At 40.2% G+C, this 26,818-nt stretch overlaps 1 protein-coding gene across 6 annotated transcripts in view; it reads right to left on the bottom strand.

Moving 5' to 3' along the window:
* ANO1 (anoctamin 1) overlaps positions 1-26,818 on the bottom strand; it is a 115,224-nt gene that overhangs the window by 43,051 nt on the left and 45,355 nt on the right. For 3 of the 6 annotated variants that reach the window (XM_065402746.1, XM_065402745.1, XM_065402744.1), the window contains exons 2-8: positions 21,017-21,343; positions 15,085-15,183; positions 13,133-13,284; positions 11,560-11,614; positions 7,857-7,908; positions 3,390-3,445; positions 1,776-1,817 (exon numbers count right to left, since the gene is read on the bottom strand). In XM_065402746.1, coding sequence (XP_065258818.1) covers positions 1,776-1,817; positions 3,390-3,445; positions 7,857-7,908; positions 11,560-11,614; positions 13,133-13,284; positions 15,085-15,183; positions 21,017-21,343 — 783 coding nt within the window. Of the gene's footprint in view, positions 1-1,775; positions 1,818-3,389; positions 3,446-4,172; positions 4,239-7,856; positions 7,909-11,559; positions 11,615-13,132; positions 13,285-15,084; positions 15,184-21,016; positions 21,344-26,818 lie in introns of all 6 variants that reach the window. The other 3 variants (XM_065402743.1, XM_065402742.1, XM_065402747.1) reach the window with 2 other exon arrangements.

Below are 26,818 nucleotides of genomic sequence, written 5' to 3' on the forward strand. Positions count from 1 at the left end.
TCTCAGCCAGTCTGAAGCACCCTGCATCAGGAGAGTAACACTTAAACAACATCCTTTAAGTCATGAACTTGGCTAAACAGGAATTAAAGTGAGATCCGATACTGCCTGTGTGGCCCATTTGGGAGATGAACTGTAGCACTCTTAGCACAGGCTGGGACTTAAGATAAAAATTAGCCCTTAACTTAGTTACATGACAGCAAAACCTTGTTTGAAACCAGGCAATCTTTTTTTTGTCCAATAAATTCTAAGTATCAAAATGGTTACTTTTGAGATTATTTTCCTCAGGGTCAGATTCTGATCCCCTTACTCCAGACTAGCATGGCTATGTGTGCAGTTAAGTGCTGTTCAGTGCAAGTAAGGGGATCAGAATCTGGCTAAAAGTGTTCATATATGTGTTGGCCTGAAATGAAGTTTTGCAACTGTGACAGTCTGTACCCTCTTTTCAAGACTATGATACATTTTGTACAAACTATGCTTTGTAAGGTACCATTTGAAAACTCATGATTTGCTGATCATTTTTGTCCTGGTAAAATATGTGTGGCAACATTGTATGTAAAGTTATAAGATTCTACTATATGATATTACTAAGATATATTCTAAATCTAGGGAAACAGCCACAAACCAGTTCCTCAGAGACAAAAGGCAAACTGACACCTCAGCCAGGGGTCAATGAAATCGAATGGACTATCACCTGGTTAAGTGGCCATTCTTCAGCAGGATAAAGGATGCGAGTGAGAAATCTACATTTTGGCAAAGAAACAGCTGGAGATTCCCATTCCCAAAGACTTTGTCTCTTGAACCCCAGCTGGTTCAAAGAAGAGGAAAAAGACTAAAGAATGGGGAATCGATGCCCCAATTTCTCTCCCCCTTCATCTTTACTTACGGCATCGACAACACTTGAAGGACAAAGGAAGCATCATTGGACTGGGGAGGGATCCTGGCTGAAAGAACCAGCCAGTAAGACTGATAGAACATGTGGTGAGAGAGAGACCCTTTGCTTTGAGTTCACATAGCTTGTTAAATTAGGCATTAGTTGTGATTTACTTTTATTTCTTTGTAACCAATTCTGACTTTTATGCCTCATTACTTGTAATCACTTAAAATCTATCTGTCTGTAGTTAATAAACTTGCTTTATTGTTTTATCTAAACCAGTGGGTGTTTGGATTGAAGTATTTGGGAAACTTAATTTGGGATAACAGGATTTGTTCATATCCTTTTCTATTAATTAAATGATATACTTTATATGAGCTTGTATTGTCCAGGAGAATGCTAGGCAGTACAAGACACACATTTCTGGGGGAAAGTTTGGGACAGGGAGTTTGCTGGTGTTGCCCTGCAGTATAATTCATGGGTGGCTGGTTATAGCACTCATGCAGTATAGCTCGGAGTGATTTATATATGTATGTGTGACCAGGCCAGGAATGCTTGCTCTCACAGCAAAGCAGTGTAAAAGGCACCCCAGGTTGGAGAATTGAGGGGACGCAGTTGTCCATCAGTCCAGATTGTACTTAATGTCACAGCAACCTTAAGAGAAATTAGAATGTAAATGCTGACATATTTCCTATGATGATGTGAAATGCACCATTATTACATAGGGTAATTTATACACATCCATGTTGGAGTAAAATTAACATTTAGAAATACTTCTGCTATATGCCTTTCCATGATATTTTCTGGGAAATCTTGGCAAATGTCCAATTCCAATTCAAAAGTCCAATGTGACTTGTGAGGCTAACACTCTTGAGAACTTGCTGAATCGCATATATCAACTTACTTTTCTGTCATTGAGCTCAACATTTTCACCTTCGTAGTCACCCTTTAAAAAAAGAAAAATTGCATCACCCAACAAGTCACACCCAGAGCTGTTATGCGTCTCACATACCATGTATCCCACTCACGTAATGAATCAAAAACAGAAAGGTAATTTGTAAAATAATGCTGCATTATATGGGGTCATTTCTCATGGCACACTTTGTCTTCTGTCATCAAGCACATTAAGAAAAAGTAATAAAGTCGGTCACTGGGTAAAAGGAATGAATAAGTAATAAAGGCAGCCTAAAAACGTTAAGGGAAGAATGTGATTAGAGATAGGCCCACATTTGAGTGATATTTGGGGTTTAGTTCGTGCATTATAAAAAGAGGAGACCAGCTTAGAAGGCTGACCCATATCCAAACTGTTCCAAAGCTCAGGGGTGATTAAGTCTGGGGCTTTGATTTGGGGCCATTTCTAAATATGATAAGGTATACAATTATGGAACAAATAAAATATACATATCAGTGGCTATCAGAATCTGTCTACATGTCTAATAAAGCACAGCAGAACATTAGCATGTACATGAAGTTGAATTTATTTAATCTTTTTGAACGCTAAATAGTATCTCTATAGCAGATGCTTGTGATAAATGCCAGATTGACAAAAGGCCAGATTCTGATCTCATTCACACCAATGTAAACCAGTGATAACCCCATTCAAGTCAATGAAGTTTTATTAGTTTTAAACCCCCTGCAAGTAAGAAGAGTATGAGGTTCAAAGGGCCTTTTCCACCATGATGTTACTTCATCTTCACACCACGATCCTTTATACACTCACAGAGCAGATGCAGCAGGGGCATTAAGCACTGCTCTGTTGACATTCATGAAGCCTATACAGGAAGGGACCATCTGTAAATGTTTCAACGCCATCCACTTCTCAGTCTCTTGAGTAAGGGTGTCAGTTAATGCTAACTGTGGTGTACCTATCAGTCCACTTTGGCATGGATAGTGATCCCCAAGTCATTTTATAAGGCTATCAAGTCAGAGGATGAAATCTTTGGGTCACTACCAACCTGATATAGATCCACACCAGTGCACCTGTGGTAAATGACTCCATATAAAATTCCTTACTGTCCTCTGATCCTACCAGTCCCTACTGGCACTGTACATTAAAGTATTTGGACACTTCCCCAATGGCAACCCATTATACATACAATCACTGACATTTCCTGTTTATATAGGGGGATGCCAGGGGGATTTAGACCAGGAAATTAGCCACTTGGAGTCACAGATATTAATACATTTCCTCACCATAGTGCCAGAGTCCTTGGGAGCAGAAGGTCAAAAACTAGCAAAAGTATTTACTTTGCCAAGCCACGTTAATAACTCCACTAACTTTATATTAAAATAGCATTTTTGATGACCAGGGAACTAACTTGGCAGGTATTATTAAAAGCCAACACAGCTGACAGGTAAAGACTGTACAAGTTGTGGAAACTCATTATAAAAGCAGAGCAGGAAATTAAGCTTGTGAAACACTAAAGATGTTTGGGATGATGCCATTAATATATAACACACTAAGGATTTCTTGGTGTCAGATTTGTAGAAATGTAAAATATATTCCAAGATCACTTACATCATGCAAAGGATATGCAGCACTGTAAACTCCATTGGCAAGCAGACTGGTGATTCCTTGAAAGACAAAGAAATAATAGCGATATACAATTTTAAATTTGGACGGTCTCAAGTTAACATCCAACATTGCTTAAGAATTCCCTCAAAATAGCACTCATTTGGTTAGCTAATAAATCTTCTGCCATCTAATTCCTCTCCATATAGTTTCATTTTCATTCATACAGATCATTAAACAGGATTCATTTTACAAAATGGAAAACTGCAGAGAGTAAGAGGAAGTCATATGTTTGAGAATGAAGAATTAGGAGACAATGACTTGAAATGAGTCATTACAATAAATGACATTTTCTGAAAAGTCAGTCTGATTTGAAGAGCAAGGCTGCAGATTTTAAAGCAAAAGGCTGGATTGTAAGAAGAATATGGCTGGATTGATTGTGTAGGGGAACATACCTACTAGGGTTGCCAACAGTTCCTTATTACAAGGGACGTCCCTTATTTTTAAATCTTTGTACAAGAAGGTCAGAAGTTTCTGAGTGCTGCAAAAGGCAGCAAGAAATACCCCAGGCAAATGTCGGTGAGTACTGCTTATTAGTAGTATTACTACTACTACTACTACTATCAGGAGGAGGGGCGGGAAAGGGGTACTAAGAAAACAGTTTCTTATTTTTGAAATACAAAGTTGGCAACCCTAATACATACGCACTCATCATACACTCAAAGTTTTTCAGATTGGTTAGCAAAGTTGTAGGGAAAGTCTTTGCAAAGACCTTCGCATAATACTTACCATATTTACCACATTTCCATCTTTTATTTAAAAGGGTAGTTTCCGTCTTTCTTCCCTCTCCTGTCCCTGTTTACACATTTGTCTATTAGTTACATACATGAGCCTTAAAGCAGTTAATGCTGCATCTGTAATGTGTGTGGGGTGGGGGAGCTCTGGGGAGTTTATTCTCTGCCTTGTGGAGAGTGACCTCATTCTTTAATTTTGTGATAAATTAAGAGAAGTGAGGACGTAACAGGAGAAGTTATACATATAGTTAGAATTGTGCAATGGGTGAAGAATGCACTTAGAAATCTCATCTTGCTACAGAATTCCAAAGACTGCTTAGCAGGATACAGATCCTTGGAGGCTATGGTATATAATTTCTAGATACTGTAAGTTTTATTATAGCTGTTGGCATTAATATAGCTACTGCCAAATATGGAGTTTCTACAAGTCTTTGAATGGGTCTCGTTACCCACTGAAGATATGTTTGGTGACTCTGCTATCTAATCTTGAACGATGACTTTTAAGATCACATCCTCAGTTGGTGTAAATTGACATTGCTCCATTGATTTTAACAGAGCTAAGCTGATTATCACCTGATCAAAATTGGGTCAATGTGTATAATAAGAGTTTAAGAATATTACAAAGAGAAAACAAAAAAACCCGACATATTGTGGTGTGTTCTATCTAGACAATTGTTTATTGATCCCTTACTGACATAACAGCATGGGTCTGGATGCAGAGAAATATAGGGTATGTCTACACCAGCAGTTCTCAAACAATGGAGCAGGTCTCCCAAGGAAGGCATGGGAATGTGACAAGGGAGGCGCGAACTGTGTGATTTTTTTTTTTTTTTTTTTTTTAGGAGCTTTGGCTGTCAGCCCCGGGTGGCTGGGGCTCATGCAGAAGGGCCGTGCACACCCAGGAGGCAGGGATAAAATGTACAGCTGGAGTCCCACCACTTAGGCTGGCTCTCCTTCTCCCCCAGCCCCATCCATCATCTGGAGGTGGCAGGGCTCTGGCTGTCAGCCCCGAGGTGGCAGCAGCAGCGCCGAAGTAAGGGTGGCAATGGTGCACTAAGTCTAATGTGAAAAGTGATATTGATGAATATCACTTTTCACATGGTCTCTCTCACTTCTGTGCTGCTGCTGGTACAGCGCTGCCTTCAGAGCTGGGTGTCCAGCCAGCAGCCACTACTCTTTGCTTTGCCTTCAGTGCTGGGTGGTGGTATATATACTTGGGGGAGGGGGGAAATAAACAACTACAGACACAAAGAAGGGGGCCCGATCAAATAAGTTTGAGAACCACTGGTCTACACTATCATGTGGTCATGGCCTCTGACACATGCCCAAACCCCCTTACCATCCATGGACATGGATATGCTCTTCAATGTCGATATACCCTAAGAGCATGAACCAATGAAGGGTGTGTTTTTTGGTACTGTCAGGGCCACCCAGGGGGTGGGGCAAGTGGGGCAATTTGCCCCAAGGCCCCACAGGGGCCCCCATGAGAATATAGTATTCTATGGTATTGCAACTTTTTTTTATGGAAGGGGCCCCCAAAATTGCTTTGCCCCAGGTCCCCTGAATCCACTGGGTGGCCCTGGGTACTGTGGGCATTTTTACAAGCTCATTGAGGCCCTGATCTACAAGGCATTAAGTGACTGCTGGAGGAGTTGCTGAGTGTCCTCAACCCTCAAGAGGTGCTCAGCACCTTTCAAGGCCATGCTTGGAAAAAAAAAATCCTACCAAGACTGCACCATTATCAAGTAGTAAGAATTACCTGCAGGTTTCACACTGCCTTCAGTTAGAAATGGGTAGCAGGCAGGTAATGCTCAGCTATAGTGATTGCACTGCTGAAGATTTGAGCACCCCACCTACTATATATGGACATGAAAAGTTTTGGACTACAATTTGCAGTTTCACAAGTATGCACTAATAAACAGCAAAAGACTAGAGTGTTCACTGGGCAGCTTTGTTTTTTCTACTTGGCAGCAAAGTTCAGAGGAAAGCACTTCCAATATATCCCAATGTTACTAGTATTTGTTTAAATCTGTTCCAAAACTTTCTTTGATTATATAATGACCGAACATACAAGGTCAGATGGAACCACACTGATTTACACCCACTGATTACGTGACCCAATCACCTCTTTATATCATGCACTGTGTGTGTGGTTTTTCCATGCCCACATCTGGTGAAGGCGGTAGAAGGAGGGGGACCCAAAAATGTAACGTCTTTTTCCTCATTCATGTAACTGTTAATGTTGTTCCTGTTTCTGACCAGGAAAGCAAGCAAGCAGCCAACTCTAGGACAAGATTCCACATTGAGCTGTGGGACTTCCCCCTGCCACAGTGCAAGTTCGTTATTTCGGCTATGAAACCGATCCAGCAGGAGCTTTGAGAAAGGAAGGCCACTCCTGAATTTGGATTTCCCACGTTACAGGAACAGTGCCTGGTTGCACCCAAAGCAATCTTAAGGTATATAAGGACTCGCCACCTGTACACTGTAGGTTGTGACTTAAATTGCAAAGTCAGAGTATACAAAGCACTTCTGGCTTAATCATCCCTCCATTATTTGATGGATTTCTTAATACTATTTTTGTCAATATTTGTTCAGAGCTACCTGTAATTCAAGTTTCCATACTTGTATTTAACTACCTGTGGACAAAGGAATGTTTTAACAGTTGCCAGTTTTTCCATTTGATTTTTTTTCTTCCATGGGATATCAGGTGTGGAGATGACTGGACTTAAGGAAATTTAGTTTTTGCCACACATAATTTGTCTTATTATGAGCTATTTATTCACGTCAGTGCCATAGTTTAGTGGATCCCTGCATATCATAATCAGTGTTAAAGAGACTATAAAACAGCTGAAGAGGGGATACATGGTCAGCAGGTCTTTATCAGGGTGACCTGATTTTTATTTCTTCCTGTTTATTGAATTTAACAGTTGGATCAGTTCTGAAGGCTAAAATCCCACATCCATAGGCAGCAGTAGGGTAAGTTTCCCCATATTACTCCTCCACTTGTCACTGAACTGGAGAGACTACCTCTACTTCTAGTGATGAGGGATTAATCTAGTCCCCAGGCCCACTCTCATACGTGGCCTCTCTGCTGAGTTAGTGAAGAATGCAAATAAGGGCCAATTATGGTAGAGTTTTGAAGACTTGTCAACTGAGACCATTTCACACAAGCCCTTAAAGAGCTATCAGATGAAAACAATTTTAGGTGACTATTGAAATAGACTGGACTTATGTGGCTGGATCTAGATTGTGATCCTGAAGCTGCTGAAGTCCATGGCAATATTCTCATCGACTTCAATGTGGACAGGATTGAACCCCTAGTGATCAAGAAACGATCACACATTATTAGTTGCGGGGCCATATCTTAGTGTTTTATACTGCCATCCAGTCCCTTTGTGAATGACCTCTTTGTGCCTGAAAATATTAATTTTGCTTTACAATTTGCTTAAAGATCTGACCATAAAATTGGTTTACAGCAATGAATCTACATCTTTACAGATGAAAAATGTTCCTGACTAAACATAAATCATAAACACAATAACTAAACTAAATGAACTTAAATCAAAATATGGAGGATAAAAACAAAACAAATGAACAAACCATCCCTTCAGTCGCAATTTGCAAACATTTGTGACACCTGAAAATGATGTTGAACTCAAACCTACATAAAGTTCCTTACCCATGCTATACTTGGCTTTGGTACATGTTGTTCTTTTCAATATTTCATAAACCTATATTAACAAGATGGAAGAAAAGAAAGCGTTACTTGAGATACTGCCAGTGAACATCAAGATGTTCTGTGCAAATGAATCTTTTTCAGAGTACAACCCAAATAAAAGTTTTTGGCACAATTGAGCTGTTGGTCACAGCTAGTAAATCAATGTTCTCTATTAAAAGCTTGATATTATTATGATTTAAGGAATGTTATTTTCATATACAGTATCTGTAGAAAGAAAAAAAAAGCTTGATGACTAAACTGTCAGTTAGTAAGATATGTGATTTTTATTTGTTTGAGGGGAAGTGGGTTAGATTTAACTGTTTACTATGATAGTGATGCTATTCATAGGCACCATAGGAAACACATAGATCCCAGATTAAAGATCTTTTCCTACAAGCATCTTGTATGTTACTAAACTGGCATATAGCGCTAGATCCTCAGCTGGTGTAAATTGACGTAGCTTCATTGACTAAAATGGAGCTGTGCATATTTTACCACCTGAGGATCTGGCCCATTAGATCTAGGCAAAGCTCCAAAAACTCACCATTTTGTCAATCACTGAGTTACATAATAAAATAACTTGACACTAAAATTTCCTAGGCATTATGACTTCAGTGCCAAAAATGGCATTCGTTTATGATTTAATTTATTGTTGAACATGTTTGTATGTTCCACCAGGCAGCCTGAGTGGCTGAATTCTCACCCCTGTTGTTTCAGTAAAGAGATGTGCTCTCATACAATGAAGCACATATTGGACTGGAGGGAGGCTAGGGGAAATTCTTTTGTAATTAAAAATGAATTAAATAATAAATGAACCCTGTGAGGGACAGCACCCTACTCCCCTTTACCCTGTCTAGTCAGGAGAACCACAAAGTGGTTTCTTCAGGATGCTGGCCTGCTCTCTCTCCTCTACACCATTCCCCATCCTACACCATTTACAGATGGAGAACTGAGACACAGAATAGACTAAGTGACTTGCCTAAGTTCATATAGGAAACCTGTAGTTGAACTGAAAATTGAATTGGAGTCTCTTGAAGCCCAATCAAGTTCCCTATCCACTAGCCAACCTTCCTCCCATCTGTCATTCTGCCTTAAATCTTACTGCTTGCAGTGTTGTAGCTGTGTTGGTCCCAGGATAAAAGAGATAAAAGGTGTGTGAGGTAATAACTTTTATTGGACCAACTTCTGTTAGTGAAGCAGACAAGCTTTTCAGTTTGTGGACTTTGAAAGCTTGTCTCTTTCACCAACAGAAGGTGGTCCAATGAAAGTTATTACCTCACCCACCTTATCTCCCTTAAATATTTCTTAACTTGGTTGAGCTCTCACTCTCACATATGGCAACTTGGTTGAGCTGAGGGGTTGTTAGAGAAATCAATTCAATAGTCTCATATGTTTACTAATGATTATATGTTATAAACTATAGTTCTATCTAGATTTATCAACAAACATAATAACCCTTCTTGAGACACATGCATTAGCTTCTCAAGACTACTTGATCATATTGTCTTCATCCTTGTTCCCTGCCCAAACCTTTCATCTCCTCCCTTTGCTCTTTTCTTAATTTAGGGCTATATTGTGACTACTCAGGGTCTATACAGCAGATGAGCAAGGAAACAAGTGGGCAGGAAGTTAGAGGAGCCCCAGAGGAATCATTCCTCTATTATTATTTGCACCTAAAGGTCCCAAATGAGCTTGGGACCCCATTATTATTTTCTGTATTTTTGTAGTGCCAGAACTCCATTGTGAAAACGTGGCAAGAGACACCCTGCCCAGAAGAGCTTACAAACTAAATGGACAAGACAGACAGAAGACAGGAGGAAACACAGACACAGAGAGGTAAAATTACCTGCTCATGGTGACATCATAGGTCAGGAACAGAGCCTATAATACAACTCAGGTTTCCTGACTCCACATCCAGTACCCTATCCACTAGACTACATTACCTCTGACATGCCTAAGGCACAATCTAGTCCTTAGATTGTAAATGCTCTGGGGGCAGGGACTATGTCTTTATTTGCATTGCACATCTGTGGCACAAAACAATTAATAAATAATAATAGCTCTTCAGAAGAGCTGTGTGTAAGCTTGAATGCTTGTCTCTCTCACCAATAGAAGTTTGTCCAATAAATGGTATTACCTCACTCACCTTGTCTCTCTATGGCACTTCTACACACAGAGCATTAAGTCCTGCAATGGAGTTGTAGGGGTGTAAATTAGGGCAAATTTATAAAATGCTGTACAAGCAGTAGAAGAGGGAGTGTGTCTAGTGAACAGAACACCAGATCTGGAGGCAGAATCTGTATTCTATTCCTGGCTCTGAACCAACTCACTATGTATCTTTGGGCAAGTCACTTCACTCCCAAATGCTTCAGTTTCACCATCTGTAAAATGGGAGGTACTGATACTGACTTCCTTTGTAAAGAACTCTGTGGATGAAAGAGTCTATACACCTGCTAAATATTATTAGAGTTCTGAAAAATCTACCCTAGCACTGACTAGAGTGCACCATAGACGTGAATGTCACAAGTTAATATAATAAGGGAGAATGGTCATTCAGACAATAACTCTGATTGAAATTCAGTGACTTCTGTTCCTATTAAGATTGGTTTAATGTCATTTTTGTTGTTGTTAAATACAGATAATATTTTAAAAGTTAGATGTAAATTCTGCTCCGTAGCCCAATGCGGCTTTAAAAATATCCACCAGTGCCAGTAATATCTAGCTCTTTAGATAGTGTTTTTCATCAGTAAATCTCAAAGCTCTTTGCAAAGGAGGTCAGTAGCCTCACTTTACAAATGGGGGAATATAGGCACAGGAAGGGGAAGTGACTTGCCCAATGTTACCCAGCAGACCCGTAGCAGAGCCAGGAAAGGCATCCAGATCTTCTGAGTTCCCGTCTAGTGCTCTATCCATTAGTCCTTGTGATGTCCCAGCATTATTGAGACTCTAAGGGTATGTCTACACATTTGGTGGTTTGTAAAGTACAGACACTGCATGCAAAGTGAGCATGTGTATAAACAGCAGTGTAAACGGTGAGGCACAGCTTAGGCAAGTGGAGTAGAGTAAAGTGCCCAAAATGCCTGAACCCCTGGTGAATGTAGCCTACACTGCTCTCTACATGCCCAAACAGTGCCTCTCGTCTATGCTGCTATTTTTAGCAGTGTATTGTCCTGCTGCCTCCCTGCTGCCAGAGACTTTCCCAGTTGCAGTGAAAGGCTCCGGCAATATTGAAAGGTTCTGGCAGGCAGGCAGCAGTAAGGAAAGACACCTCATTGCCTCCCCATTGCCAGACTCTTTCACTGCTGCGTGTAGCTACACACTGCAGTCAGAAGTGTGGACACACCCTGCCTTTCACAGTGGCATGTTTCTACACATGTAGTGCCTGTACTCTACACACCACCGTAAGTGTAGACAAAGCCTAATAGAATCAAAACTGAGTTATTGTGCAAAAGAAGGCATACTGTTAATCCCAAACAGTATTTAGCAGCCACACTAGAACTGCACCCTGGAAATGCTTCATTCTGTTATTTAAACAATTTCTGTCATTGACAATTAGTGGCATTTGGTACTGGGAGTTTGGATTAAAACTAGCAAAGGAGCACTTGAAACCCACATAATTATGGGAATACCCCTACTGTAAATTATTTTAAAATACAATACTTACTATCGTGCTTCTAGTTTTGCTGTCAAAAAAGGACTCTTTGTCAGACAAATCAAATCTGTTAAAACATTAGGAAGGAGAAAAAAAAAAAAGATTGCTCATTAGGTAAAAAACTGCGTATAATTTTCTACACTTGGTGACCTCTTTTCATTTACCCTGGGGATACTGCTGAGCAGTAATGTTTACTGCTTGTGATGAATGTTATTGTCAATGAATAAACATAAAATGAATCTAAGCTAATATCCCTTCTAAAAGAAATGCCCATCCCAAACTCCCCAGTTTAGGGGGTTTGGCAACAGGTTTCATTGGTTTTATAGATTCATCGATTTTTAAGGCCAAAAGGGACCGTTATGATCATCTACTCTGACTTCCTGCATAACACTGACCTAGCATTTCACCCAGTGATTTTTTTGATCTAGCCAAGAGTTCTTTTGTTAATCACGCTGGCCCAGCTTTTGTCTCCTTTATTCTGTAATTATTCCTTGAGGAAAAAAAAAGTGAGACTAGACATGTGTAAGATCCTTCTCAACCCAAGTGCAAGTTACTACATTTGACTCTTTGTGATACTCGGGCATCTGATTATTTTATTGGATGAACATCCCTCATGCTATAAATTCACATATCAGGTCAATTTCTGCAAATCTGGGCATATATCAAAGGTGACATACTCTGCAAACATGTTATTTACATGCACCCATATTCTGCCTGATACCATCCTATTGCACAGCTCCCTTTCATGTTCTGTGTCCACTAAAGGTAAAAATAAATGTCTGTGTGGTGGAGATGCTGTGCCCAAAGACTATTATTTGCTCTGGGGAGCTGTGTGTTGGTATACAGATAAACCATGCCTCTTCTCCCAGAGCCACATCCTCTTAAAACCTCTCTGCTCCTGGGATGAGACACCAGGAGGGCCTGTAGAATGGTCTTGCCAAAGATTTCCAGAGGAGACAAAAAACTTTTGCCAGCCTCTGCTTTTTCCATTTTTCCTGACATGCACATATACACAATTTCAATTATTCTTGAGATCTCATAATGGGCCCAAACCTATTCCTATTGAAATCAATGGCAAAACTCCCACTGACTTCAAGGAGAGCCAAATCAGGCCCTCTCCTTGTAGATGGTACACAATACATGTATTACCTGCCCATATACTATTAAGGAGGCTATCAGTTATGTTTATCAAACCACACTCCTATCTACAAATCTTACTGAACACTTCATTTTTGCAGTGAAAAGGACCATAGTAAAGCCATAAGTATTATGATATAAATTTATCTTTGAAGTCAAAAAGGCATATTTGTTACTCTGGTCAGGAGGGTTGCTACATATACTATATGACAGCTAAAATGAACACAAATGCCACACAGAGATTCTTAAAAAGCCCAATTCCTGCACAGTGAACTAGATAAGATTTAACTTATGAAAAGGAAAAGTGACCATTTTAATGATCACTTCTGCAATATCAGTTCTGATGCACATTTTTCTATTAACCTATTCATGACTGTGTCTCAAGTGGTATTACAAAGGCTTGATCCTGTTGATGCAAATGGTTAATTTAGATGAAGCTTTCACTTACAAGTGTTGTTTCTCCCGGGAGAAGGGGTAAGAGAGGCGTTTCACTGTCTCTGGTTTGTGTTCTGCTACTTTTGGCTGGATAGGTTCTGTTATTTTTTGAATTACAGAATTAATTTTTTTCAAAAGACCATGGGCTTGATTTATCTGATACACCTGAGAAGAAGGAAATGAACAATTAATACAATATTGCTCTCAAATTATTAATAAAAAGATACTGAAGTATAAGGAATAAAACCATCATTTAAATAAATACACTCAAATAAACTAATAAGGAGCAGTGTGCTATTGCTCTACCTTCTTTAAAAGGTTGAGAAACAGATGGACAGGTGGTGAAAGGGGCAAATTGAGGCAAACTCAGAGTCCAATTATTCCCTAAGAGTCAAATCCTGCCCCTTATTCATTCCAAAGGATAAGGCTGGACTGCCTCACAGAGCTAAAACCATAGAGCTACTCTGTGGCCACTACAGCAGCTTAAAGGTTGAAGTAACTTCTGTGGCCCTTGTAAGCTGCTCTTTGGGGTGAGAGCAAGGACTGGAAGATCCACATAGCAATGGATTCCTTCTCCCAAGAACTGATGAGTGTAACCACATCAGGAGCACACTTCTGACCTCCAGGGTGCCCAGGGAAGCTTGCATGTGAATGCCCTGCATCATGGGCTGTTAGCATCCCACCCATTCCATGTAATGGAACCACAGTGGATCTACTTTTCACCAGTGCAGTAAGGGCAATTTGGGCCTATGGTACCAAACAAGTGACAAAGTTATACAGGAATTGTATTAGAAGATAAAAAAAGAAAAGAATAAACTTCACAGCCTGAGCCACACAGTTCCGCTCTAAAGCCAGATACAAAAAACCTGAGGTGTCTAGATGAAGGGGTTTGGTTTGAGCTCATTTCTAGGTGCAGCCAAGTGAAAATTCATTCCTCATTTCTGCTAGTACAGGCAATAACTGGACTATGCCTGAAAGCTTAGAAACCTCTCACTCACTCGTTTGACAAAAATGCCCTTTCCTATGTGATACCATTGCTCCAAGGAGCTTAATGGCCTTAACAAAAGAGGAAACATAATTAAAGTAAATAAAGTGATAAGTGGGCTAGGATGCCGCTAATACAATATTTAAACCAAAAGTTTAAATTTAGTTTTACTTGCAATAAATTACTTTGGGCTTTGAGGCTGTCTCTTGTTCCATTAGAGACTTCTTTCTCTGCAGTGTCTGGAACCGGCACTTAAGAGATCATTAAATATTAATCCACCTCTAAGTTATGTTCACTGAATAGTACAGCTACATATCAAAGATTATTTAAATTTTGGTCTCTGGAGAAAATACAATATTACTTTTATAATGATACTTCAAATATTCCAAAGGGTAATTTATTCTAAGCTAATTTAGTTCCAGACCCTGCAAACACTTACATGCATGATTAACTTTATGCACATGAGTAGTCTCTGAGCTCAATGGAACTATTTGCTTGCAAAATGCTACTCTCACATATGTGTTCAGGATTGGGGCTTTGCTGGAGTAAGAAAAAATAAACATTCCACATAGTGTATATTTAAGAGTCCATTATCAGCTGCAATCTACCATTTCAAAAGGTACTGAAGGTATGAAATACTGTACAAACTCATTTGTATCATGTGAAGAATAAGACCAGGAGCTAGGAACTCTTGATATCTGTTCCCAGTTATGAACATGATTCTTTCTGTAGCGTTAGGCAAGTTAATTAGGCATTCCTCCTCAATTTCCTTAGGTGTAAAAGGCAAATAGGAATACTTATCTCCCTCGCAAAGTTGTTATGAGGATTAGTTAATGCTTGTAAAGTACTGTGAGGATGAAAAGCCCTACATAACTGTGTGTAAATTGTGTGTGTGTGTGTGTGTGTGTGTGTGTGTGTGTGTGTGTGTGTGTGTGTGTGTGTGTGAGAGACTCTTGGAGAAAAAGAAAATGATCACTAACCTTTTTTGTGGGCATCTTGAGTTTCAGAAATTCTGCCTCCCGGCACAAAACATTCCAAGGTGCATGTATTTTTACAAATCCAACCCCATGTATTTTAGTCTAAAAAAGGAAGAGAGAGACAATAATTCAGATGAAATAAAATAAGATGCTATTTTTTTTCCGGTTTCATACACATTGAGGAATCAAGTAGTCCACAACAGACGACATTATAAATCTCATTTGTTTAATACAAAACTGGGAAACAACTGCTTCTAAATACCTACAATATTATCATTGAATAAATCATCTGATTTACTGTCCACAAGGTGCTCAAACCACAAACATGAAACACCATTGTCCTCCAACAAAATAATTATCCCAAGGTAGAAAAATTACCTTATTTTAAAGTGAGAAAATAAGAGTTGTTTGGAAAATGAAAAGGTATTTGCTATGGACAAGAAAAATATACCCAGTCACTCACATTTGATCTACACTGCAATTAAAAATTCACAGCTGGCCCATGCCAACTGACTTGGGCTTTCAGGGCTCACAGGCTAAGGAACTGTTTAACTGTGATGTACATGTTTGGGCTCGTGGGGGGGCTGGGCTGTAGGACACGGCGAGGTGGGAGGGTTGTAGACATATCCAAAAGGGCCTGAGCCTGTGAGGTTTGAGCATCTTGTGCAAGGTGTTAAATGGATTGATGTAAATGCAGTTGAGGATAGTCAGCAGCATCTCAGCATATGCTCAGAACCTCTGAGGCTCAGAATGACAGTCTTCTTGGAAGAAAGAAGCAAAAATGAGTCATCTGCAGAGCTGTTGTATACATCTGAGCTTAAATGGTAAACTTTTATGTTAATACTACAGAAAGATTTATAGGAAAATATCCAATTTCTTCATACATTGGTCAGGATTCTTCCCTGCATTAGGGCCACTTTGTACTGTATGGCTGACATGTAGCGGTCCTAAAGCCAGCATAGCTGACTATGTGAAGAGTTGGTGTAATGGTTCCTATAACAATCCTGCCCCCGGCCCTCCAAATGCTAGCATAGAGGGGATGGGCTTGGCTGTCCCTGCTGAATTGTGCAGAGTTGGGGTTCATTCATCTTTTCTATTATACAACATATTTTTAACAAACACATTTGCTCTCAGTGGCGTGTTCCTCACGACCCCCAGTAGTGACTCAGCTGCTGAGAGAGTTCATGCTTGCAGCTTCTGAGCTGCATGTATGGAGTGCAGTATGTAACTGCAAAGTGGAACAGACAGGACATGCCAATGCATTTCACAAGAGCAGACCGGTGACATTTGATCTGAGGCACACTGCTAGGCTTCAAAATCAGCAGTTAGCATTAAGAGGAAGCCATGGAGCTCATTAACACATACAGACCACAGGAATTGCTCCCATCTATTTTCTGCCTTCCTTTGGCAGCCAAGTTTACAAGTAATATTTGGGTCTTCGGATATTTTTGTAGTGTGTGACCTAAAAGCTGCGGAGAAGATTGGACTTCCTTGTTGAAGTACCTACTTGCCTCATCTCTGGCCTGCACATAAACGGAGGAGCTTTCACATGAACAGCTGTGTTATCTATGTGCAAAGGCAAGTAAGTCTGCCGAGAATTTTAAAGCCAGTAGTACAGGTATTTGAAAAACAGGAATCTTCAAAAGCATAACGACTCTCTTGTAACACTGAAAGCAAGGAAGAACCTGGGGTGATTCCATGCTTTCGAAAGTATATATACTCACAAAGATGACAGATAACAGTATTGGGCTTTTTTGTTCCCGTGTGCAGTGGAAGTGCTGGAAACTTCAAATATGCATGAGGAAAAAAATGCCTTCCTCCTCCTTCTCCCCAAAATAGAATGTTGTCTAGATGCCATCATGCCACTGAAAAGGGGAATCCTAGGAAAGTGTGCAACGAGCAAAAGAAGAGTGCCTTGTCCGATTCCTGTGCTTGAAATTAGATGACGGTTTCTAACCATCAGAGGGGTGAAGTTCTGGAACAGCCTTCCGAGGGAAACAGTGGGGGCGAAAGACCTCTCTGGCTTTAAGATTAAGCTTGATAAGTTTATGAAGGGGATGGTTTGATGGGATAATGTGATTTTAGTCAATAGGTCAATAACGTGCCATCGCTGGTAATTAGTAACAATGGTCAATGATGGGATATTAAAAGTTACTACAGAGAACTTTTTTCCGGAGGGTCTGGCTGTAGAATCTTGCTCGCATGCTCGGGGTTCAGCTGATCGCCATATTTGGGGTCGGGAAGGAATTTTCCTCCAGGGTAGATTGGCAGAGGCCCTGGAGGTTTTTCGCCTTCCTCCGCAGCATGGGGCAGGGGTCGCTTGCAGGAGGATTCTCTGCGACTTGAAGTCTTTAAATCATGATTTGGGGACTTCAACAGCTGAGTCAAGGGAGAGAATTATTCCAAGAGTGGGTGGGTCAGCTTTTGTGGCCTGCATCATGCGGGAGGTCAGACTAGATGATCAGAATGGTCCCTTCTGACCTTAAAGTCTATGAGTCTATCCTCAGCCATGTGCGGTAGAGATTTTCCAACACTTACAGCCACCCGCGATCCTTCAGGCCCTTGTCGGATACACATGTATTTAAATGTACATTATATTGTGATAGTCGTTTTCTCCCCTTACCAGTTCAAAGAATTAGAGTGAATGGTTCTTATTCATCAGACCAACAGGCTATTCCATTTAAACTGAGGTATAGCTTTAAACAGCAAAAGACTTCAATCTTTCTGGCTTTATCTTTCCATTCTCGCTGCTGTACTTGCTTATGCAAGTATAAAAGCTTGTTTTCAGCCTGCAATACTCTGCACCTGCTTTCTGGAAATACATTACTCAGGGGCCATAAATAGTTGCCATCCTCCGATGTGTCATAGCTTCAAAAACATTTATGAGTTAACTTCACAGAAGAGAGTTTAAGCAACTTAATATAGGTCTTCCTTTTAACAAGTGCTCACTTTTACTAATATTAAAGATCTGCAGTGTGACTTCATGGCTCTCCCAATAATGTCTTTCAGCATCAAGCAAGTGGCTGCAAGCCTTTTGCCTTACACTCAAGCTTTGGACATGAAAGTTGATGTAGATCCCTGTGGCTCTCATCTCTGTACATTTCTTTTCTGTTTTGATATCTTGTATTGAGAGGACAGTGTCCCTCAGGACGGGTATGCATGATGTCCTAGTTTGAACTCAAAGACCTTCAACATTATTTAAAGTAGTATTATGTGTCATAGGTGGGGACACCCTGCCGTGTAAACTATTTTAATCTGCATGACTTGGCACAAAGAGATTGCCAATCTACTATGGTAGTTTGCAAATTAGATGGAAGGCTCTTGTTACTTACATTTGGGAATAGAGAACCTGAAATGGAAACTCATTTCACTTTTCCAGGGTTTGTCCTATCTGTACATTCATGAATGGTTAACGGACATATTGAGGATTTTTTAATGCGCGGATCACAGATTTAAGACCCAGCTTTTAGATCTTGTAAATAAAACTTACAAAATGTTTACCTTCTCCCTCTGCAACCTCAGGCATATTGACTGGATCAGTTAATTAAAACATAGTCGCTTCCTTTGAAATGAATCTGACCATGGCTATCTCTGCTAATCACACTGGCAGCAGATCACAAACACCCCCAATCATTTTACATAGTCAAACAGTCTTTTAATAGAACACATTGTTTTTGCTGTGCAGGTGAAAGGAGTTATGTACAGCATCACTGATCTCTAATTATAGTGGAAGGATGAAATAACATCTGAAATCCGCACTTAATCTAGCACTTAATCTAGACCATTTACACAAGGCCCCCATGAACAGATTTCATTCCTTTGGAGGCTAAACTGAAATGTGACAATTTCAGTGTAAATAGCTCTTTTTCAAACAGATTGGAATTACAGGTGGGCCCAATCCACAGAATTTAGATGCAGTTTGGATATTGACCAAAGTTCAAGGGGTGTTTGAAGCTGGAGGTTTTTTTTTCAGGCTCAGTTTTAGCTGTAATATTAAAGTGTCAGTGACTTCTGTTATAATAAAGGATACGCCATAACATGAACTTTCAAGAGATAGTCCTAAAATGAGAAACTTCAGATCTAGGTCAATAGTTTAAACACACCAATAGAAAGTTGTTCAATCTAAGGGTTAGGTCAAATTCACATCTGGATTTTGAACAGTCCAAAAAGTTCAGGGATGTTCATATCTCAGGGTTTGATGTGGGTCCATCTTAAGAACTTTCAAAAAGTCTCTTAAATTACAGATTTAAAAAAAATTCTACATATTTTAACAAGGAGGCTAATTATGAAGAGTACCATGTAGATCAGTTAAAGATCACTTTTAGCAATTCCATGACCATTTCCCCCCCCCCCCCATGTCTGTATTAATGTTTTTGCTGTTTTAAAAGCCCATGATGTTCAGAAGCCTAACTCTGAGATGTATTAAATACTGTAATGATTGACACTGGTCACCTCTTCTATACCTTCTCTCCTCCTCCACTCCACTTTTGTCCTCAGTTCCTCTCCAACAGGGGGGAGAAAGCTATGGCCAGGACAAACCCATAAGAGGGGTACAATTAGAGGGAAATACTGAGTTCCTGAGGGAGAGAAGGCAGGATTTGCAGGCCTTGGGTAGGAGAAAGGGCTCTCCAAAATATATGGATATCCTGAGAGCTGCTGAGAAAACTTACACACATCTGGCCATCTGCAAAGATGTCCAGGGCATTCACTGATCGCTGGCCCTTCTGTGGTACTCCCCTGGCTTCTCTCTTTCCCCAGCAGTAGGACTCCCTCAGGAACTATGCCTCTCTGCCACCTTGTTCCTTCACACCCCCCACTATCTCTCAGGGGCGGGAGGGGAGGGGTGTCATAGACAATAAGAGACAGGTCCTGCGGGATGGTGGGGCTTAATATTAATAGGGTCAGAACTCATTTCCATGGGAATTTCTCAACTGGTTTGTCTTGGGACAATGCTAGATAAAGACTTCTCCATGCCAATGTCTGGTCACCCTCCCACCCCAGCCCACAGAAACCTGTAGTGTCTACATGGAAGGCCTTGTGTGGAGTAAGTGAGAGGAGAGTGTGTGAACAACTAAGGGGATTCCATTCAGCCCCTCCACACCATGAGAAGCTATATATGCTACTGTCCTGAATGTGTTCACAGTATATTTGCTTGTTTAGGCCATGAAGTTGATTAATGCTATGGACATTATATATAATATGAATAGCTGAGAGAATCTGAATATTGCTACTGAGCATATAGAGTAACATTTTCCCAGTGGTTTCAAAATGTGCTATCAGTTTGTGTTGTATTACATTTATGAAGAAGCAAAAGTTATATCCTATTATGCGAAGACAAAAATTGAGGTAAAGTGTACTCTTCTCACAACTATTAGGGTTTATTTGTTACTGCTCTCAGCTGACATATCAGGCTCTTTGGGGCTGTTGATACCTATCTTAGTTTAGTGCAGACTTCAGGCAGTTAAGATCTAGAAGTACATTACACTTGTATACTCGTATCAGATATTTTCTAGAGAAATATGGGTATCTGCCTGGAAAATGTCAGATAAGACAGTTCTAGAAGTGCTCCAGTTTTATTCTTCACTAAATGCTCAGAGAAATTCAATTCCTGGACGATGAAAATGCAATGAGAAGCCTGCATCGCATGTTTTTTTCTTGAGAAATTAAAATATGAATTTAACTTTTTTAAACATTCACTTTTATATACTGGGAGATCAACTACACTATGGGCTGACCCGGTGAGTTGCTGAGATGACTGGTATGAAAGGGAGTTGAGGGTGCTACAAAAAATAAAGGCCAAATACTGGGAGGCCGTGAGCATCTGTAACTCCCACTAGAGTCAACAGGGGTTTCAAGTTCTCAGGAACTGCTTGATATTTCTCAGTATTTGGCCCTTACTTATCTTATTAAGATAAGAGTTCAAAAGTTTATTTACATCTTCATCTCTTTCCAATTCCAGACCAGCCTCCATGAGGTTGCCTTCATACTCCTCTCTGCGGAATCTCTTATCATCTTCGTGATAGTCCATGTGAAGCTCACTTTCTCCCACGTCAAGGTGCCCGCCCTTCCCAGGAAGCTGATGATCCTGTTTGATACTTCGGGCACTTGAATCATTGTGATGAATTCGTCTAGTGAGCGTCTTACTGACTGAGGATTTCTTGTAATGGTAAACCAAGATGTAGTCCACTTTCCTCTTGCCATCTCTAAAATAGAGTCCATGTTTGCAGTTGGCATCTGGATCCTGACACAGCGAATTTAATAACTGTGAACAATGGGGGAGGGAAGAAGAAGAATTAGTACACTTGCAGACAAGGACACCAAACAAACCAAACATTAAAAGAAACCACATTCACATTGTTTCTCCTTGTACAGAGCAGAGAACATCTTATCTTCAAACACATGAGAGTTTGAGGACTGCCTCCTGTGCCACTTAGTCAAAGATTTTGCAAGTTAACACCTGCAATTCTGTTGATTGACCAGTTGGAGTCTTATTGGTCAGAAATAAATAGATAAAATGACTGGGATTTAATCTAATTACCAGCACTCTAGTTCATAAGTGAGCTTGGTGGGTTTGATTTGCCCCCTTTGTAGGCTAATCTCCAGTAAGATCATCTGTCCTTCACCAAAGACATCTGTGTTTTAATTCTGATAAACAGATTAATTTCATGTGCAAACATTTCTCACTTCTCTTATCTATGGTTGCAAGTTTGCATCATCTGAGAAAGAGATCAGTTTAGCTAGAGACTAACAGGAGCCAGCTGGCTACGTAGCAGAGCCAAAAATGCAAGTGGATAGTAGACAGGGAACCGGGTTCAGTCCTTGCTTAGTTTGATTTTTTTCTCATGTACAGCCCATGTCTCATTGCAATTTGATGGTAACAAAGGGATGTACACTCCAGACTGGAATAATTCACTGCAAATTAAAACCTATTTACACTGGTATTATGAGATGCTAGAAACTCCATTTTTGAAACTGCAACTCCAGTAGAACCCTAAATCAATCATTTCTTTATTAATTCTAGACTCAACAGGGTAAATACAAAAAAAATAATATTAATAAAATATTAATACATAACACTATTTACATGCCTTTCTCATACATTGCGTTTCTCACACAATGCCAAATTCTGCCTTTGGATGTGCACACATAAATACAAGGGGAGAAATTGGATAATAGATTTTACTTGTTTTCACAGTAAATACTAATGGCAGCAGTTACACTACAAAGGTTCAGGGGCCCTTGTTCATTTTATGGCTTTTAATTTAGCAGGCAGAATTTTAAGGCAAGAAATACTTTCCTCTGTAATAAATTGCTGGTGCAAATGGAAGCAATTGGCCATCAGTTGCAAATCAAAAAGTTCAATGTCCAACTGCAATATGTGCATCTGCAGTTTGTTTGGTACATAAAACAGTGGATGCAAGCATTTGTGGGAAACACAATTGTGTTCACAAAGAGGCCATCCTCAAATGAAGAGAGCTACATATTGTTACCATTTTTGACCCGAGTGGCTAGTCAAAGTTTGGGGCCCTGGGATGTCCCAGTTGGGAGCAGAAATTGGTAACAGATATTTCTTTGATGCAGTTTTGTTTATTTACAAAAAATGTGCATAGTCCCGTGTCTCTAAATGCAAAAGGAATCAAATAGCAGGAAACAGTTTCTTTTGCTCATAAACATCAAAAACACTCTTTTCAGCCTGCATCCCTGACTGAAAAACTCCTTCCAGGTTCTTCCAGGGTCAGACACCCTGCTTTGAGCTGCTCCTTTTGGCTCTCTCTCTGTCTGTTAGGCCATTTCTACATTATAGATGCTACAGTTGCATAGCATTGCTGTGCCACCATACTGCTGTAGTGTAGTGTAGTCAACAGTGATGAGAAGCATTCTTCCACTGACCTAGCTGTGTCTACACCAGGGATTAGGTCAGGATACCTAAGCGCTCTGCTATGTTGACCTAACTTTAAGTGTAGACCAGGCTTCTGTCTCTCCCTGTTTCTGTCTGTTCAGCCTTCTCTCCTTCCTTCCACCCACACCGGACCTAAAACAACACTCAACAAAAGCTCCTAGGTGGGTTCACATATGCCTTTTGTCTTAGGTGAGGGGCTTATCTTTACAGTTATGTTAATTGAAGGATGTGGTCATACCATATGGTGAGGTTTTAATTCAAAGTATTACAAGGTTTGACCCTGCTCATAACATTCAGAGTGCAATTAATTACAGCCTACAATAGACTCAATATTAAGTTCTTAGGACAAGATTAAAACGAAATCCTTCAGGATGCATGAAAAATACGTAAATTCTGCTAAAAGGTCAGTTTTTATTGGAATGGGTAGGCTGATTTAAAGAGGCTTCGTCCCCTCTTCCTCTGATCCTGCACCAGAAGCACCTTCCACATATTTAGGGCTTCTTGGGTCTTGTTGAATGTGGCCCAAGTACATCTCTTTCTGCAGTATCAACCTACTGTCCTTCAAACCTGCAGGAACCTGCTGTCTTAGAACTCCTCCTGGGATAGGGCAGTTCCATACTTTCTCTAATGTAAGCCAGTGCCTTCAGGGGACAAACTGGGCCCAAGATTTTTGCCTATTATTAGGCCAAATTCTGAAGTCATTTACACTCAGGCAATATTCTGACTTTGGCCAGCAATTCCCAATCTGCCCGAGTTGGAAGGGAGCCGATAAATACTTTAAATAGGGAGCCAGGCTGGGGTGACCAAACAAAAGTCTGTCTTGGTTTACGAGCATAGTAATAACATAGCTAACGGTAACAAGATATAATTTACTCATTGTTCATTTGTTGATGAGGGAAGAGCCCAGATGGGATCACTCCTCTCCTCAGCATCCCCCTTCAAGAACACCATTCGGACATTCGGTTTTCAGCGGGCAATTAAAAAATGTGCAGATTTTGTGACAGAAAAATATTCTGGGATACAAAATACTTCAGTCTTCATGCAGTTAAACCTCTTAAGTGCAACAGCCACTCTCAAAAGGCCTGGGAACTCTGAGGATTCCATCAAGTTCACTGTCTCATTTAATTTTGAAAACTTGGGGTCAAATGATGAATTCCTCAATAAAATGGAGTCTGGTCTAAAAGGTAAAAGTTAGGGCCTGATCCTATGAGCACCTACTATTCCCACAAAGTGAATGGGACTTTCTGGGGTGCCCAGTAACTATCAGTGGGCCAATTCTGAAAAGTGCCGAGTGTCTTCAATTCTTATTGAAATAAATGGGCTAGACTGTGGAAGTCACAAAGAAGCCATTTTTCAGCTCCCAGGTTCTGTAGCCAGTTCTGCATGGGATCAAGCAGATGGTTCCAGCAGATTAGAACAAGTGTGCCAGTTGTTTATGGCCCACACTCAATGGGCCACCTATTATCTGGAGATCATCAGAGAGCAGTGCACTGTGGCCACACCTTTCCCTACCCCCAGAACACCCCCAGAACAAATAGGCGTGGCAAAGGATGGCATAGAAGATTATTTGCTTTCTGGTCCCTTTTAGCCAGCAGAAAGGGGACAGATTGCATTAAAGAATCTGGCCCAGTGGATGATGAGGACCAGTAGCACTTCTCTCAATTGGGCTCTTCCTTTGCAAACTCCATTTGTATTTCAAATGTTTGTTTTTAAATCTTGAGAGATTGGAGTCTTTCCATAGTTAAGGTTGCCTCCCTCCCTCCCACCCACACCCACACCCACTTTAGAGAATAATTCTAATGGAAATTTTCACCTTAATAAAAACAGATGTTGTTCACTTTGGGGGGTGGGGGTGGAAGGAATGTTGTAATGGTTTTTGTCATGTTATTTCCCCCAAGCAGCATGGTCAACTTACTTAAAATGTGTTTTATTCCAGAGTGTTTGGTGAGCTCTAGTGCATATGTTTGGATTGGACAGTACAGATGGTTTAATTTTAGAGTCATTCACAAGTGATTTGCTAAGGTTTAAGAACTGCACCAGTGCTCCAAAAAAGCATGGGAACAGCACCATGAGTCAGAAACAGAATGGGAACTGTACTGAGGATCCAAAAAAGCAGGGAAATGTGCCAATGCTCTAGGGTACAAAAAAATATGGCTCCTTCCTCTCTCGGTCCCAAATGGACTCACATTTGTACAGCTTTCATTCCCACATGATCTTCTATGGAGACTATAAGCACTGAAAGGATTCAGCCAAGTATTTAAGCAGCTCATGTGCTCATTTCATTTTCTAAGCCCAACACAGAATCTAATTGATCTTAGAACTTGTTAAAATCACTGGGACAGGGAAACACAGAGACAAACACCTCCCACCCCACAGCTCAAACACAAGTCTGGGTTAATATATCAGAGACATTGAGATTCTCAGCTCTGTATCCCCTCTCCCTCCCTTCCTTCCCCCCTCCCCCTGCCCCGCCCCACCCCCGAGTCCTACTTAAACTGTGGTAAAACCTGATCGGTTAAGGACTTTAAGAAGTCCATAGTCTTGGCCTCAATACAATTTCTACAGTATGAGGATATCATGAAGTCCACATCTGAACTGGCAAGGTGGAAAGATTTTAAGAAGCTTGCAAGTACAGCTTGGAAGAAATATTGGTGCCGTTCTATTAACCAAGCGGCTACACTCCTGTAATCTATAATATAATATCATTTATGTACTTGGGGGAGAATACACAGTTCCACATGGCAAGTATATCAGGAATTTCTTGCTATAATGCTATTAAAATGCTAAGGAAATTCCCAAACCAATAACTGCATTAACCTGGAGTTAAAGTTGAGAAGATATTGGTAGGCCATATCCTCATTTGATATAAATCAGTGTAGCTAAATTGAAATAAGCAGAGCTATGTAGATTTACACCAAATGAGGATCAAACTGCTCAATCTAAAGGTAAAACCACTAAAAGGACATTTTAGTTTTAAATCCCCACACTTAGGAGGCTGTTCATGCGCTATTCTTCACTCCCAAGTCAATTCCAATTAAGTATTCTTTCTCCATTGTGGAAGATAATATTCTATTTCTACTACATTTGCCTTGATCATTTAACATTGTTGTTTCAGCCCTTCTTAACCTCTATTCCCTCATCTATTATTATTAATTTGTATAACCATAGTGCCTAGGAACCCTAATCATGGACCAGGACTCCATTGTACTACATGCTGTACAAACAGGGGGGGGGGAAAAAAAAAAAAAAAAAAAAGACAGATCCTGCCATAAAGAGTTTACAATCTAAGTATAAGACAAGAGATAACAGATGGATACAGACGGACAAGGGAGTTCAAGGAAACAATGAGACAACATTGATCAGCGGGATAGCAGTGGTATCAACACACCTATACACATTCTGACCTTTTACATGTATTTGACATTACTGATTCCTAACCACCTGGGCATCTACATTACCCCTGGAGTAATTTCTAAATGTTGTATTTAAGGTACAAACATTCTAATTAAAAAATTTAATGAAGGCATAACAAATAACAGTGAAAATCCATTCAGACAACAGGAATCTATACTGCAGGTTATTGGTGTAACATTATCAATGCAAGCAGATGTGTAGCTTTTGGGTGCATATTTTTAGACATTTAAGGGTTCTCTTCAATACAGCCACACAGATTCAAAAAGCTGCCATTGCCTCGTTTGCTGGTTTGTTTAATCTGGGAATAAGCAGCCCTTTATATGATTTAGCTCAAATTAGGATCCCTCAATCTCTTCCACTCCCTTCCTCCTATATATGAGTCAACACAAACCCTTTAAAGTTGCCTGTATTGTGGTTGCTGAT

The sequence above is a fragment of the Emys orbicularis genome, chromosome 4, assembly GCF_028017835.1.
Source record: "Emys orbicularis isolate rEmyOrb1 chromosome 4, rEmyOrb1.hap1, whole genome shotgun sequence".
Taxonomy (NCBI): Eukaryota; Metazoa; Chordata; order Testudines; family Emydidae; genus Emys; species Emys orbicularis.